Genomic DNA, 14,964 nt, shown 5'->3' with positions numbered 1-14,964 from the left:
GGGAGGTTACTGGTTAAGCAGAAAACTTAAGGGGCCTGAAGTTGGGTTTGTGATCTTCAGAAAGTTACTTAACCTCAAGTTGTCTCATCTATAAGCAAATGGAAACAACCATTAACCTATCTCACAGGCTTATTGGAAGATAATGTACTCCAAAAGTACTTGACAGACATAGCACCCTTTACAAATCTTGGTTTTTGCCTCTCAGCAGTGGAACCAGAGAGGTCTTAGAACAATATTGTCTGCCATTTAAGACCCCTGAGAGAACATCCTCACTATCTTCCATATGTTGAAGGCTTTCAGATGAGGAAATATCATGTGCTAAATTTAACTGGAAGCTAAGAGAGAGGACAATTAGAAGTCATAATGTGGAAAAATCATAGCTTCTGTGAAATATGCCACAGGTACTCAGTTCATGTCAGGTGAGGCTTAGTAAGCAAGGCCTAGGCACGCTACATGACAGAAAGATCAAACACAGATTGGCCACTTATATTTAAGAAGCAAAAGAAGCATAAACTCATACTCTTGTGGGAAAGTGGAATTTTGATGTTTATTTTTTGTGCCCCCCCTTTTTTTTTTACCTTCATACAATCTGACAGTTCTTATTTAACTTTTGGCAAGTTTCATCTTACACAGGATAAACTCATGTTCCAGGGACAGCTTACATGTTGGGAGAGTCCTCCAAAGGATTATCTTCCTTTTGACATATTCTCTTATAGTTCTTCTCTGTGGATGCTCAACATGAAAATAACAGATGTGTGCTTTCATTTAGCAAGTCTATCTGCTTCACTTGTCCAAAAATAGTTCTCCCCAGTGGGAGAGGGCAAGAAGCCAGGATTGGTGTTGGGTATTCTCAGTTTCGGCTATTTATCAGCCAAAGAAACATGGTACCCATGACTCCAGTATCCCTTGGAACCTTACAGACTGTGGGAAAACAACAAGCTGTCAAATCCCACATCCTTTGAAGTCTTGCAAATTTCTAATTCTATTGAATTGCCTCCACAATTGGGAACACACTAGGTTGAGGAACAACAGAGAATACTGAGCTTATTTCTTTTGCTCACAGCCTTAGGTAGAGAGAATAATGCCTAAGTGTCTTCTGGGACCTTGTAACTCTCTGTTAATTCCAAGTGTCTTAGGTGTGTTGGTTATGCTGTTCTATTATAGATTCTAGGAGACAGTTCTTGGTATGGATATCTATGAAGCACAGATTTCTGTAACAAAGATCTTAGTTGCTCTAGGTTTTGTTGGAGTTGCTTTTTCCACAAGGTAGCAGATACCTTCCTCTTAATTCTACCACAGGAATTCCATAGTTTCCTCTCCCCAAACCCTGTAAAATGATTCTACACCTGGGACCTTCTGGGATCTTCATCACAGAGAGTTTAGTCACTTATTTCCTAATAGTAACCTGGAATATTGGAGGAGGCAAAGAATTTTAATGAGCAGTATGGCCAAGAGACAGTGTCCAGATGTCTGAATGTCCTATCTCCCCACACAGAAGATTTCAGAGCTTCCACTGTATCAAAGGCCAAAGAGTAAAGCCATTTTGGAAAAGGATCCTCTGTTTGTTGCTTCCCTCACAACCCATAAACATAACTATATCCCTGGAGAAGAGGTGGAGTTATTGAAATCTCATACTTTGACAGTTTTTGAATGATTTAATCTTAGAAACCAAATAGAAATCAATGTTGGTTTTTTAAAAAATTGTTGCTATGTGGAACCAGCACATCTAATCCATCTTTGGCATTATAAGTCAGTACATGTCAAAGGCCACTAAAACCTCTAAACCACCAAGGGGGTGGAGTCTTTCAACTGATGAGAATGATTGATGAAAATCTTGCGTGAGCAACATTTTATAACTAGTCAGAAAGTTTAGTGATTCAAAGTAAGAGTTTGAGATCAGAAAAGAGTCTCTGGAGCATAATCCACTTGCTCCTAGGTAAGAATGAACCCGACATGGATGTTAGGTCAAGACATGAACCCAGTTCTTCTTACAATTTATAGAGAAATGTCCAGAAGAGACTGTCAATGGGCCATTCTTGGAGAGGAGGACTCAGAAATGTTGCTGAATGTTGCAGGTACTCCTAGGCCTTTTTGACTTGAGTATCCATGTATGCTCTTCAGTTATAAGAGTTTCAGTTCTCTAGCACAGGTAATGCAGGATACAGGACAGAGAACCCTGAACCCTCGGTCCCCACTTGGACTCAGCCTGTAGCAGCCTCACATCTACAGAACCCCTTGACTTGCTGAACAGTCCTGGATTGGGCTGAAAACCAATTGAATAGTAATGGATCTTAGTCTGCTGCTCTCCCAGCCATAGAGTAGCTCTTGATTCACCCATGCAGCCACCCTTCCCAGTCCTTATTCCTTGATCCCTCTTCTCTACATCTCTATTTATAAATCAAGATAAATCAGTTACAAAGTAAAGGTCAAATAAAAAATAAAATCAAAAGTTTGTAACAAGAGAATGGATAAAAGATGTTAAAGGTTAAAAGACAAAAGGAACTCGTAATCTCAAGTGTCCAAGCACTTAGGTCAAGATTAAGGGTCTCAAAAAAGAAAGACTGTAAGAGAACAGTGAGAGAAGTGGATGTTCTAGCATCTCTACCACTGCTTATACCCCATAAACAAAAGTTGTCAAGTATTTTTGCAATCATCAGAGAATATGACATTATCCTAGGCTACAACTAGGTTGTTAAAATTCATCAGTGGTGCCATTTGGGAGATGTCAGTAAACTGCTTGAGAAGGATATATGCAACAAATCAGGCAGAAAAGACACTAGAGAGTAGATAAGGCTGAACCACTACCACATGCCTCTTATTCTTCTTATGTAGTTATAAATACATCCACTGCATTCCGGCTGCAGGGCTTTAAAACACAGATATCCATCTCTATTAGAGAGTCTTTTGAGATATGTATATATACACACATAATAAAAGGTAAGAGGAGACCATGTTTGGGTTTGAAGAACAGTGATATTTATCTAAGTCTGAATCTTCTCCTCCTCCCCAAACCATAAAATCTATAGAGGGAACAAACAAAACTACATAGTACCCATATTCTCCCTATTAGAAGATAGAGAACAACTACAACCTTCGAATTACCTGTAAGTAGAGTAAAAACATATTCCAACGGAGCTCCCTTAGCCTGCCTGCAGCCACTACAAGCCTATGGATTCAGAGAGTGGGAAAGGGGACTCTGTCCTAAGAGTATAAGGGTAAAGAGAGCTTAGAGAGGAAGCACAGACAGAATCACTCACAAAGAAGAGAAAGTGCAAAACTAAACGTCAAAATACTGAATAGGACTTGGTAGTTCATCGCACTGGCTACATGACTTAGCTATGGGAAAGAGCTTGAAAATGAGGGTACCATAAATCTCCCAGGCAGCCAAGTCAGATGGACGGATGTCATCCGTAACCATGTCTTCACTTCCAAGCCTACTGAAACTCAACAGTTCCATGGATTTTACTACTTAAATGTTCTCCAATCCATTCCCTTCTCTCTAGTCTCACTGTTACTGTCCTTGTAGGCCTGCCACTCTCTCTCTCCTGGACTATAATAAAATCCTCTTACCTTATATTCTTTCTATAAATCTTGAGAGCTGTCCTCTCTCACCTCTACCCTTCAGTCTAAATTCCACATTTCTTCTTAAAGTGATCTTCTAGTGGGTAAGCTTTCCCTGGCATTCCCACGCTGACTTAAGTACCACAACTGAATCCTTCTGGAGATTTCTTTATTACAGTATAATAGCTAGAATTATCACTTTGGAATTAGACATTATACCCTAGCTCATGTGTTTATTTGTTTCATGACTTTGGGCAAAATTCTTAACCTCTTTGAACCTCGATTTCCTTATCTATAAAATCAAATTAAAAGTATTACCTACTTCATAAGGTAATTAATACACAGGAAATACTTAGAACAGTGCCTTGCATATAGTACATGCTAAATTAACATTAGCCAACAATCAGCATATGGTCTTGGATTTTTCTTTTTATAAGCCTATTTGACTAGGCCTTGACTTATTAAAAAAAATTTTAGAATGATTTTTGTTTTCAAAAAACTGACAGATTACCTCAGTGTCCACTGCATAGAAAATCCAGTTCACATGTTCTTAGTTCAATCACTGAGCAAGATTTTCACAAAATAAATCTGAATGAGACAATTTGAATATTTTCTTACATGAAGGCATAGAGTTATTCATCTACGTTGAACTTAATCATTTCAGTTTTTGCCAACTCAGTGATTGCAAATCCTGGGGTTGTACTAAGGAAACTTAAGAATCTTTATGAATGGACACGACCAAAGTACCTGAACTTTGGGGCAGCCGTAGGCTCTGCCTGTATGAGCACAGCTAGCTCACCAGGCTGCACACTGCAGGGAGTTCAAAGAGAGCAAGCTCCCGACGCCAAGGGCAGTGCTCAGCACCGATGGCTGCCTACCTGCCCAGCTCGCCAATAGCTTTCTGCTCTTGGCTCCTGAGCTCTCCAGTTCCTGACTTCATTCCTGGACTCTAAAGGTCTGATTCAGGCCTAATTTACATTTATCATCCCTTTTGGTTGTTATTGATTCAGCCAGCATCCATGAATCCAGAAGCAATGTTCCAGACTTCCAGTTTCCAGTTTGTCCTGAGAGTTTGGAACTTATCACTTCTATCCTCAAAAGAAGAAAAAAGGTGAGTGAACTGAAAATCAACAACTCTTCTTAGATCTGTCAGATAATTGCGGTCACAAAGCAAACCACACTCTGAAAACTGGGAAGACAGGTGAATACAGAGAATCAGGGCTTAGCTTACTAGGAGCAGAAGCCGGTGGCTGAAGCCAGTATCAGCTGGAACATTTAAAGGGCTATTGACTAACTGCCAGAAACTGAGAGTAGATTAGTTTGAGAGAAAAGTTTCTGGGGCCCAGCCTTAGCTGAGCCCCCATGCTTTCATGAGCTTATCCAGGAGACCCACCAAGTTCTCAGGATGAAGATCAGAGAAAAATGCCTTCATGCTTCCTACATGCGGAGAGGGAAAGTAATCATTGTAAGATACCTCCAGAGCATCTGTTCTCATTAACAAAAGCTTGACCTCAAGGGATACTGTTTTACCAGAACCTACCCAACACGGGTTTTATGAGAGCCAATACAGCAAAGGGTCAGGGAAATACCCAAATCCAGCCCCTCTCACCTTATTGTCTTACCTCAGTGTAGCAGAGGCAGGGAGAGGGGTTGGAAGCACTTGTAAAGATCACTGTCCTGGGACACAGGCCCATTTGAAGACCGAGACTTAATCATATGAATATAGAATGAGACCTCCCACAACACATCTAACTACCACACAAATAGTGTTCCTGCATAATAACACCTTAACAAAAAAGATTAGAAATCAGACAAAATATGCTCTCAGGGTAAGATGGAATTAAACTAGAAATCACTAAATAAATAAGTAAATAAATATTTTTTTTTAAAAAAGTAAATAAACTAGAAATCACACAGACAGCTAGAAAATCCTAAAATATTCAGAAGTTGAGCAACACATTTCTAAATAAACATGGGTCAAAGAAGTCTCAAGAGGGTTGATGGGGGGTGGGTGATGGGTATTGAGGAGGGCACCTTTTGGGATGAGCACTGGGTGTTGTATGGAAACCAATTTGACAATAAATTTCATATATTAAAAAAAAAAAGAAGTCTCAAGAGAAAATTTATGCATATTGAAAAAATATGTTTAATATCATAATCCCAGTGAAAAACAGCGATCCAATTTCTTTTTAACTGGTTTGTTCTCTTATTCTATTTTCAAGAAAATAGCAATTGTATTTATGTAGTGTTCTAGATTTTTTAAATGCTTTTACATATGTAAATTTATTTAGTCATTTATATTTAAGTGCCTCTGAAAAATACATGATTCATTCATAGAAGTAAAAACCAATAAGCTGTTTCTTCCAAGAACATATTCTAAACTATCTCCTTAGCATTAGAGTAGTTTGGCTGTCACGATTACCTGCTTTCTGACTCTGGTTAACTAAGGTAAACAAATTATCAAACTATTATGCCAAATATGTTTATTTTTTATTTACTAGTATATGTTAGTTTCTATTTCATTAAATAAGATAATAATCATAGTAATAGGCAATATTCATCATGCATTCTGTCAGAAACCATGCTAAGTACTCAGATGTTTTATATCATTTAATCCTCACAACAGGGAGACTGTTTTATTATTACACCCATTTTTACAAGTGAAGAATCCAAGGCCCAGAAGAGGAAACTAACTTGTCCAAAGTCACACATCTTGACAGACTAAAACTGTAAACTTCTGTCTGACTCTAGAGCAGATGTTGGCAAACTGCCAAATTTTTACTTGCAGGACAAATCTTGTCTGTCACTGTTTTTTATATGGCCTTCACTCTGAGAATGGCCTTTACATTTTTAAGTGGTTGAAAAAAATCAAAAGAAGAATAATATCTCATGCCATGTGAAAATTATATAAAATTCAAGTTTGTCCATAAAGTTTTATTGGAACACAGTCACTGTCATTTATTTATGTGTTGTCTATGGCTGTTTTTTACTCTACAGTAGCAAAGTTGAGCAGTTGTGACCACAAACTGTATGGCCTACAAAGCCTAAAATGTAAACTATCTGACCCTTACAGGAAAATGTTACAGAAAGGTTATACGAAAAGATGACTCCTGTTCTAGGGTGCTAGTTCCTGTCTGCCTCACAATTATAGCCACTATGGGAGCAATGAATTGTTGTGGAGCTAAGTGAATTGTGTGCATAAGATTATGTAGCTATGTAAGAGGCAGAATCAGGATAAACATAAGGATTTTGGATAGCTAGGCCCACATTGCCAATATTATATCCATTGCCTTTGCTATCAGAGAGCTAGTCTATACACTTTTGTAAGAAAAGATCCTTTTAATTTACATGGATATTTAATTTTTAAAATTAAAATATAAACAAAAAGATAATTATTTAACAGGCTAATTTTTATGATTTGCTTTGAATATTGATCACTATCTGGTCTTAGCCTAGAAATATATAATCTTACAGCATCTCTATATGTGTGTAATCTAACATACACTAAAATGTGTACACATAATTTAATTTACACACATATACCAGACATGCAGATATACACATCGCTGCATGTAAACATGCAATCTAACATATGCTAAAACGTATACACATTTAATTTGCACACATATACTATACATAGGTATACATTTACAAACATATCTTCATGTAAGCACATATGTACGCACACTTTTCCCTGCATATACATGTGTAAGCCCTTGTGGTAAGTCATAACTAACCTTGATTTTTTCCTCTCCAATGCCCTTTCTTAATCAGCTACCTCAACTTACAAACACAGAAATAATAAAAAAATTTTGTCTAGCTGCAAAGGACCTACATATGGTCGTATATATGACCATTACAAAAATGCATTTACAGCATACTTCATTCCAAAAACAGGGAATGAGAAATATAAACGAGATAAAGGGAGTAGAAAAAGCAACTAGAGAAAAATAAAAGCAACTAGAGTAAATAATTACATTTGTTCCGTTGGTTCTATCCAAGTAACAAGACAACTTCCATTTTCTCTATATTGCAACATCCCAATTAAACCAATTATTTTGCCAAACTTGACAGTTTGTTATTTAATTAAATTCATAAAATGTTCAAGGAGAAGTTTTCCTGAGAAATGCTCAGTTATGACTACATCAAACATCTTTTCCAAAATGCGTGTGCCTTTGAAGAGCACCAAATAATTTTAGTCTAACATGATCACTAAATGTCTAATGTTCTCAGACAAAAGACTGAAGCTGGAAGAAGTAATTAAAACCAGATCCTAAGTCAGTACATCTGAGACTCCAGACACTTAATCTGCATGTGCTGCGGTTTCCAGTTAAACACTAAAATGAGGTAATTTTTTATTCTGATTATGTTCATGCCTCTTGCAAAACCTAACCAGGGTAAAAATGTTTATCTCATTTTTTTCATTAAATCATGATGTTGAATGTAAGTTTCAATGTCTTGTGCTAAAAAGAGAATCTCCCATAGTTACCTTTTATAAGTAACAAGAAAGCAAATTCCTGACAAATTGTGGATAATGTAAATATCTCAATATAATCACCTTATTTTACTCCCTTCCCCTCTCTTTTGTAAATCCAAATAAGGAGTTGTGAAATAGGTTTCTGTGTCATTTTCTCTTCTCACCTTCTTTGTCTCCTCTCTTTGGGGACTTAATACTTGGGCTGGAGGAGGCACAGAGGAGAAAGATTGTCATATGCCCAGAAGTATGAGTATACTGGGAACCTTAGAAAGGTAAAACTGATTAACAGCCACAACATACATATACACACCAAAAGCAGGAGAAAGAGAAAAAAAAAAAATTTTTGTGAACTTGAATAGAATAGCTGATCTTATGTAACTAATAATTAAATAATTTTGTATTTCCGTGCTCCTGTATTCCCTTTTTTTATTTTCTCTTCTAGATCACTGAAAAAATACATACCAATTTTTTAAAAAATTACATTTTTTTCCACTCATCTGAATGATCATGTAGTTAGCATATGGAAGAAGGCTTTTATTTAAAGTCTAAGAGTGTCTAAAAATAGTGTAATTTTCAGGTTTCAAGGGCCGAAAATAAAAATGCCTAGAACCCATAGAGTCAAAGAGAAATGGCAAAAAGCTCTGGCTTCCTAACACTTAGCCTCGTATTTTGTTTTGTTTGTTTTAATGTTTACTTATTTATCTTTGAGAGAGAGAGCACAAGCAGGGGAGGGGCAGAGAGAGAGGGAGACAGAATCTCAAGCAGGCTCTGAACTGTCAGCAAAGTGTCAGATGCAGGGCTCGATCTCATGAACCACTCATCATGAGCTGAAACCAAGAGTTGGATGCTTAACTGACTGAGCCACCCAGGTGCCCCTAGTCTCATATTTTGATCAGCACTTTCTCATCCCATGGAATGTTTTAAAAATTAGTTAGTAATTGGTGTATGTTAAGAGTCCATGTCATCACCATGCTAGGTTTCCAGTGTAATTGATCACCATATAAAAAATATAGCCCAGGGAGGGGAGGGTGGGTGATGGGTATTGAAGAGGGCATCTTTTGGGATGAGCACTGGGTGTCGTATGGAAACTAATTTGACAATAAATTTCATATATTTAAATATATATATATAGATAGCCCAGTATTAGAAATGTTAATATTTAACTGTTTTATTTTAATAACCTTTGTTCTGTCACCTTGTCAAAGACCTTTTAAGAGCCTGACTTTATCGTATTCATGGATAAAGTTTTATGTAAATGTACGTTTAACTTTTAAATGAACTGTAGTAGGGTAAATCATTGTTTAACCTTAGAAAAACCTTTTGGCTTTTTCTCTTAGTAGATTACAGGCATCTAAATGTTTTGTAACCCCTTTTGTTAAAACCTTGTCCTATATGGAAGTTGTTAGTCCTTATTTATCCCATGAGTCTAACACTGGGAAGAGAGAGAGTAGAGAGGAAAAACGAGAAAATAAATTCCCTTAGTCACCTTAGGCTATGGAGAACTGTCTAAAGTCCAGTTTACCTTGTCTCAATCAGCATATTTATAATCCACTTATTTTTTCTACTCTGACCTATAAAGTTTGTTCAGTTTGTGCTTAAATTTTAACCATAATTCTTTAAGAGAAGACCTTAATTATCTTACCTGAATTCCAACATCGGTGATTTTATAACACTCAGATAGAGAAAGTTCCTTTAATTTTTTATGTCTGGAAAGTGTCATCAAACCCTAAAATATAAATAATATAAAGATCATTTTGTGATTATAATTTAGTACAAACAGTATATGTCTAGTAAAATAACAACCTTTTATGCAAAATAGTTTAACTTCTGTCTTATATTTCTTTACACTTGTAAAATTACTTTCATTAGGCAACATTTTAAATAAAAATTTCAGGTTGTCTCTAATGTTTTATAAAAAGTATGATAGAATCCTCCTGAGACAAGGGAAATAAAAGCAAAAATAAGCTATTGGAACTACATCAATATAAAAAAAACTTCTACACAGCAAATAATCAACAATACTAAAAGGCAACTCACTGAATGGGGGAAGATATTTGCAAATGATATATATGATAAAGGGTTCGTATCCAAAATATATAAAGAACTTAACACTTAATAAATGAATAATCCAATTAAAAAATGAGAAGAAGACATGAATAAACATTTCTCCAAAGAAGATACCCAGATGGACAACAGACATGAAAAGATGTTCATCATAACTTGTCATCAAGGAAATGCAAAGCAAATGAGATATCACCTCACACCTGTCAAAATGACTAAAATCAAAAACATAAGAAATAAGTGTTGGTGAGGATGTGGAGAAAAAGGAACCCTCTTATGCTTGTGGGAATACAAACTGATGTAGCCACTGTGGAAAACAGCATGGAGGTTCCTCCAAAAGTTAAAATTAAAATTACTATGATCCAGCAAATGTACTACTGAGCATTTACCCAAAGAATACAAAAATGCTAATTAAAAGGAATACATGCACCCCTATGTATATAGTGGCATTATTTACTATAGCCAAATAATGGAAGCAGCCCAAGTATCCATTGATAGATGAATGGATATATATATATATATATATATATATATATATATATATATATAGTATATACATGTATATACATGTATATGTATATATATATATATATGTATGTATATAGTATTTCATTGTGTATATATAAAGTTACCATGTGACCCATATGAATGGAATATTATTCAGCCATAAAAATATTGAAATCTTGCCATTTACAACAACGTTGATGGATCTGTAGAGTGTTATGCTAAGTGAAATAATTCAGAGAAAGATAAATACTATATGATATCACTCATGTACAATGTAAGAAACAAAACAAATGAGCAAAGGAAAAAAGAGAGAAAGAGAGAGAGAAAGAGAGACAAAGAGACAGACTCTTTAACCATAGAAAACAAACTGATGATTACCAGAGGGGAAGTGGGTGGGGCATGGGTGAAATAGGGGAAGGGGAGGAAGAGTGCACTTACAATGAACACTGAGCAATGAATGAAATTGTTGAGTCACTGTGTTGTACACCTGAAACTAATATAACACTGCGTGTTAACTATACTGGAATTAAAATTTTTTCAATAATAAAAATTAACATTAAATTAAAAAATAAAAAGAGGGCATTGGCCACTCTTTCATTTCTCCTCCTCTTGCCCCGGATCTAGCGTAGGAAGAGGGGAAAAAAGTGTGACAGAATCCCAAAGCCAGAAATTTCCTTGTTACCTGTATTTAGGTAAATATTATCTAAGTCAATTATTTTGAAGACACTTCATGTGGCTATTTAATCTATTTGTCAGTAAATTCTTACTTGTGCCCAGCCTAAAAATCTGAAATCTTTAGCTCATTTTACTATGTTTAATTGCTTGGAGAGGGAACAGATCTTTATATAAAGGCCTACAGATAGACAATCATTCATCAATAATAGCTCTCTCTTTCAGTTTAAAAGCTTTGTTTCTTGGGGTGCCTGGGTGCTCAGTCGGTTGAGTAAGTGTCCGGCTCTTGACTTAGGCTTAGGCCATGATTTCACAGTTCGTGAGTTTGAGCCCTACATCAGGCTCTGTGCTGACAGCAAGGAACCTGTTTGGGATTCTCTGTCTCTCTGCCCCTCCCACGCTCATGTGCTCTGTTTCTCTCTCTCAATAAATAAATAAATAAATAAATAAATAAGCTTTTAAAAAAGATTTAAAAGCTTTGTTTCTTTTTAGTTAACAAAACATTGATTACACTTTTTAGTTCTTAAATGTTTTTAATGTGTGGTTCTGCTGTTTCATTTCTCAGTACTTTCACCATTAAACTGGGGAAACTGATTAATGTGCCTTTTAGATGCCATTTTCCTGGTTTATTATGCTTCCTATAAAAGGTGGACAAGAGCAGTTTCCTCTCATTCTGTGGTCCCAGAGCTGACTGGCAGGGAAAATACCAGAAATGGTATATGGATTTGTCCTTTTTAAATTTTATTTACAGGATTGGTTTACATTTTATTGAGCTTAAATACAGCATTTGGACCATAATTTAAAATGGGTTATGTAAATATTATATCCAGTTGTTTCACTGATGTACATATTAGGCCCTTTTGTTTAAAAAATAAAATGAAATCCAGGTCAAGGAAAGAAGTGCTTAAAAATCTTTTTTTTCTTTTAATAATCTTTTTTTTATTAATTTTATTTTTTTTAATTTACATCCAAATTAGTTAGCAGATTGTAAAACAATGATTTCAGGAGTAGATTCCTTAATGCCCCCTACGCATTTAGCCCATCCCCCCCTCCCACACCCCCTCCCATAACCCTCTGTTTGTTCTCCATATTTAAGAGTCTCTTCTGTTTTGTCCTCCTCCATGTTTTTATATTATTTTGGTTTCCCCTCCCTTATGTTCATCTGTTTTGTCTCTTAAAGTCCTCATATGAGTGAAGTCATATGATTTTTGTCTTTCTCTGACTGACTAATTTCACTTTGCATAATACCCTCGGGTTCCATCCACGTTGTTGCAAATGACAAGATTTCATTCTTTTTGATTGCTGAGTAATACTTCATTGTGTGTGTGTGTGTGTGTGTGTGTGTGTGTGTGTGTGTATATGCACACCACATCTTCTTTATCCATTCATCCATCGATGGACATTTGGGCTCTTTCCATACTTTGGCTATTGTTGATAGTGCTGCTATAAACATGGGGGTTGAAACATGTATGTTTGAAACAGCATACCTGTATCCCTTGGATAAATAACCTAGTAGTGCAATTGCTGGGTCATAGGGTAGTTCTATTTTTAATTTTTTGAGTAACCTCCATACTGTTTTCCAGAGTGGCTGCACCAGATTGTGTTCCCAGAAAATCTTCTTAATTGATGCCACTGTTTAAACTGCAATTTCTAATTTCATTTAACAGTTTTGTATATCATCCAAAAATAAAATCACTCCATTCATTTTTAAAATTTTATTGCAAATGTGGACTCTTTGGGTAGGAACACATTATGTTTTCTGCCTCCTTGTTTCAAAACAAAAAAATTACTAAACCCTGTGGAGCCGGCACATGTGGTCTCAGTTCCAGATGTGGATGCTATTTTTTTTTTATTCATGTTAGAAGAACTGGAGCTTAGATATTCCCCCAGCAGAAACCAAATTGTTCAAACAAAAGTAATAAGTAAGAGATACAAGGTTTGTCTCATTGCCCTGTACTTGATAATAGCTAAGTATGTGTTATTATCCTATGGGGAATTTGTCCTATGAAACTATCTCTGGAGTTTTCACTTTTGTTTCTACTTTTATGTAGCCGAGTTAGAATTTTTTAAGATGAACTGGAAACAAAGTACACCTGCAAAGTATGACATTTGACAGCCTATATTCTCTTTACCACTTTATTCAAAAACACTATGTGGTAATATTAAAGTAGAATGCTATGTTTCATCACTATAATTGTTCGTTAAAATATATGGCCTCAAAATTTAATTAAGATAATTAGCCATTAGGTAAATGCACATCAAAACCACAATGAGATATCACTACATACCTACAATGATGGCTATACTTAAAAAGATAATAAAAAATGTTTGTGAGGATGTGAAGAAATTAAAATCCTTATTCACTGCTGATGGGAATGTAAAATGGTCCAGTCACTCTGGAAAATAGTCTGGCATTTCTTCGAAATATTAAACGTAAAGTTACTATATGACCCAGCAATTCACTCCTCAGTATATACCCAAAAGAAATGAAAATATATGTCAACACAAAAAACTGGACTCGAATGTTCCTTAGCAGCATTATTCGTAATAGAAAAACAGTGAAACAAGCCAAATGGACATCAACCGGTAAAAGGATAAATAAAATGTGTTATATCCTTAAAACGGAATATTATTTAGCAATAAAAAAGTATGATGCATACGACCATACAGATAAACATGTAAAACATTATGCTGAGTAGAAGAAACCAAACCCTAAAGGCCATATATTATATGATTCCACTGATTCGAAAAGTCCAGAATAGGTAAATATATAAAACCAGAAAGTAGATTAGTGGTTGCCTAGGGTGGGGTAGAGGGTGGGTCCAGTCTAGGGAGTCACTGTTTATGGTGACTTTTTGAGGTGATGAAAATGTTCTGGAATTAGACTGTGGTGATGGTTGCATAACTCCATCAATATGTTAAAAACCACTAAATCGTACACTTTGAATCATAGAATTTTACAGTATTTAAATCATTTCTCAATAAAGATGTTTGTAAAAACTGAGATTGATTGGTATAATAACCATATAGCTAAATACAGAGTAGAAATATTCCTACAGCATCCTTCAGTCCAAGATGAACACAGAAATTTCTCAGATCTGGACGCCCAATCTCTTAGCAAGACAGGGAGCGAGAGATGCCATCATCTAATGTGCTGGACAAGTTACCAAAGGTCTTGCTGTTGTAAACACAACTTTGCAACTGAGCAGCAGCAAATCTGAGCCAGCTGGAAGAGACAAGTCCTCTGCTGAAAACTGCCTTGTGCTTGTATGGGATGACAGCTTCTCAGTACAAGTGAAATACATGATTCCAGTCAACAGGATTCATTTTTAACCGCTTTTTGACTCAGAAGGTTTTCAGATAAATGACCTAAAGAACATCAGAGCCAGCTAGGTAAAATGTTCTGCTTGGCACCGTGAGGTTCATAAATGCTCCAAATTAGGTGTTCTCTGAAACACTTGTTAAGTGCTTGGGATGAAAGTCCTAGGGACTTTACTTCTAGGGGGGTTGGAAAGAGGAGAGTGGGAAAACAAAAAGAAGGAGGAATGAGGAATCAACAAAAGGGAGTGACTGGGCCTCCCTTGGGTAAAGGGCAGGTGGATGCTTACTTTTCAGGGAAGCTGTAACCGTGAAAATGTAAATCCTCCTTAATGTCCTTCAAAAGTCAGCCAAACTCATGAATGTTT

The 14,964-nt window shown here is 36.0% G+C and overlaps 1 protein-coding gene across 4 annotated transcripts in view; it reads right to left on the bottom strand.

The window, feature by feature from the left end:
- Positions 1-14,964, bottom strand: part of FBXL13 (F-box and leucine rich repeat protein 13) — a 205,949-nt gene that overhangs the window by 20,495 nt on the left and 170,490 nt on the right. For all 4 annotated transcript variants that reach the window (XM_015538250.2, XM_042964988.1, XM_042964976.1 and 1 more), the window contains one exon: positions 9,681-9,764. In XM_015538250.2, coding sequence (XP_015393736.2) covers positions 9,681-9,764 — 84 coding nt within the window. The remainder of the gene's footprint in view (positions 1-9,680; positions 9,765-14,964) is intronic.

This window comes from Panthera tigris, chromosome A2, assembly GCF_018350195.1.
Source record: "Panthera tigris isolate Pti1 chromosome A2, P.tigris_Pti1_mat1.1, whole genome shotgun sequence".
NCBI classification, from domain to species: Eukaryota; Metazoa; Chordata; class Mammalia; order Carnivora; family Felidae; genus Panthera; species Panthera tigris.
This window is presented reverse-complemented; position numbering and strand designations above follow the sequence as displayed.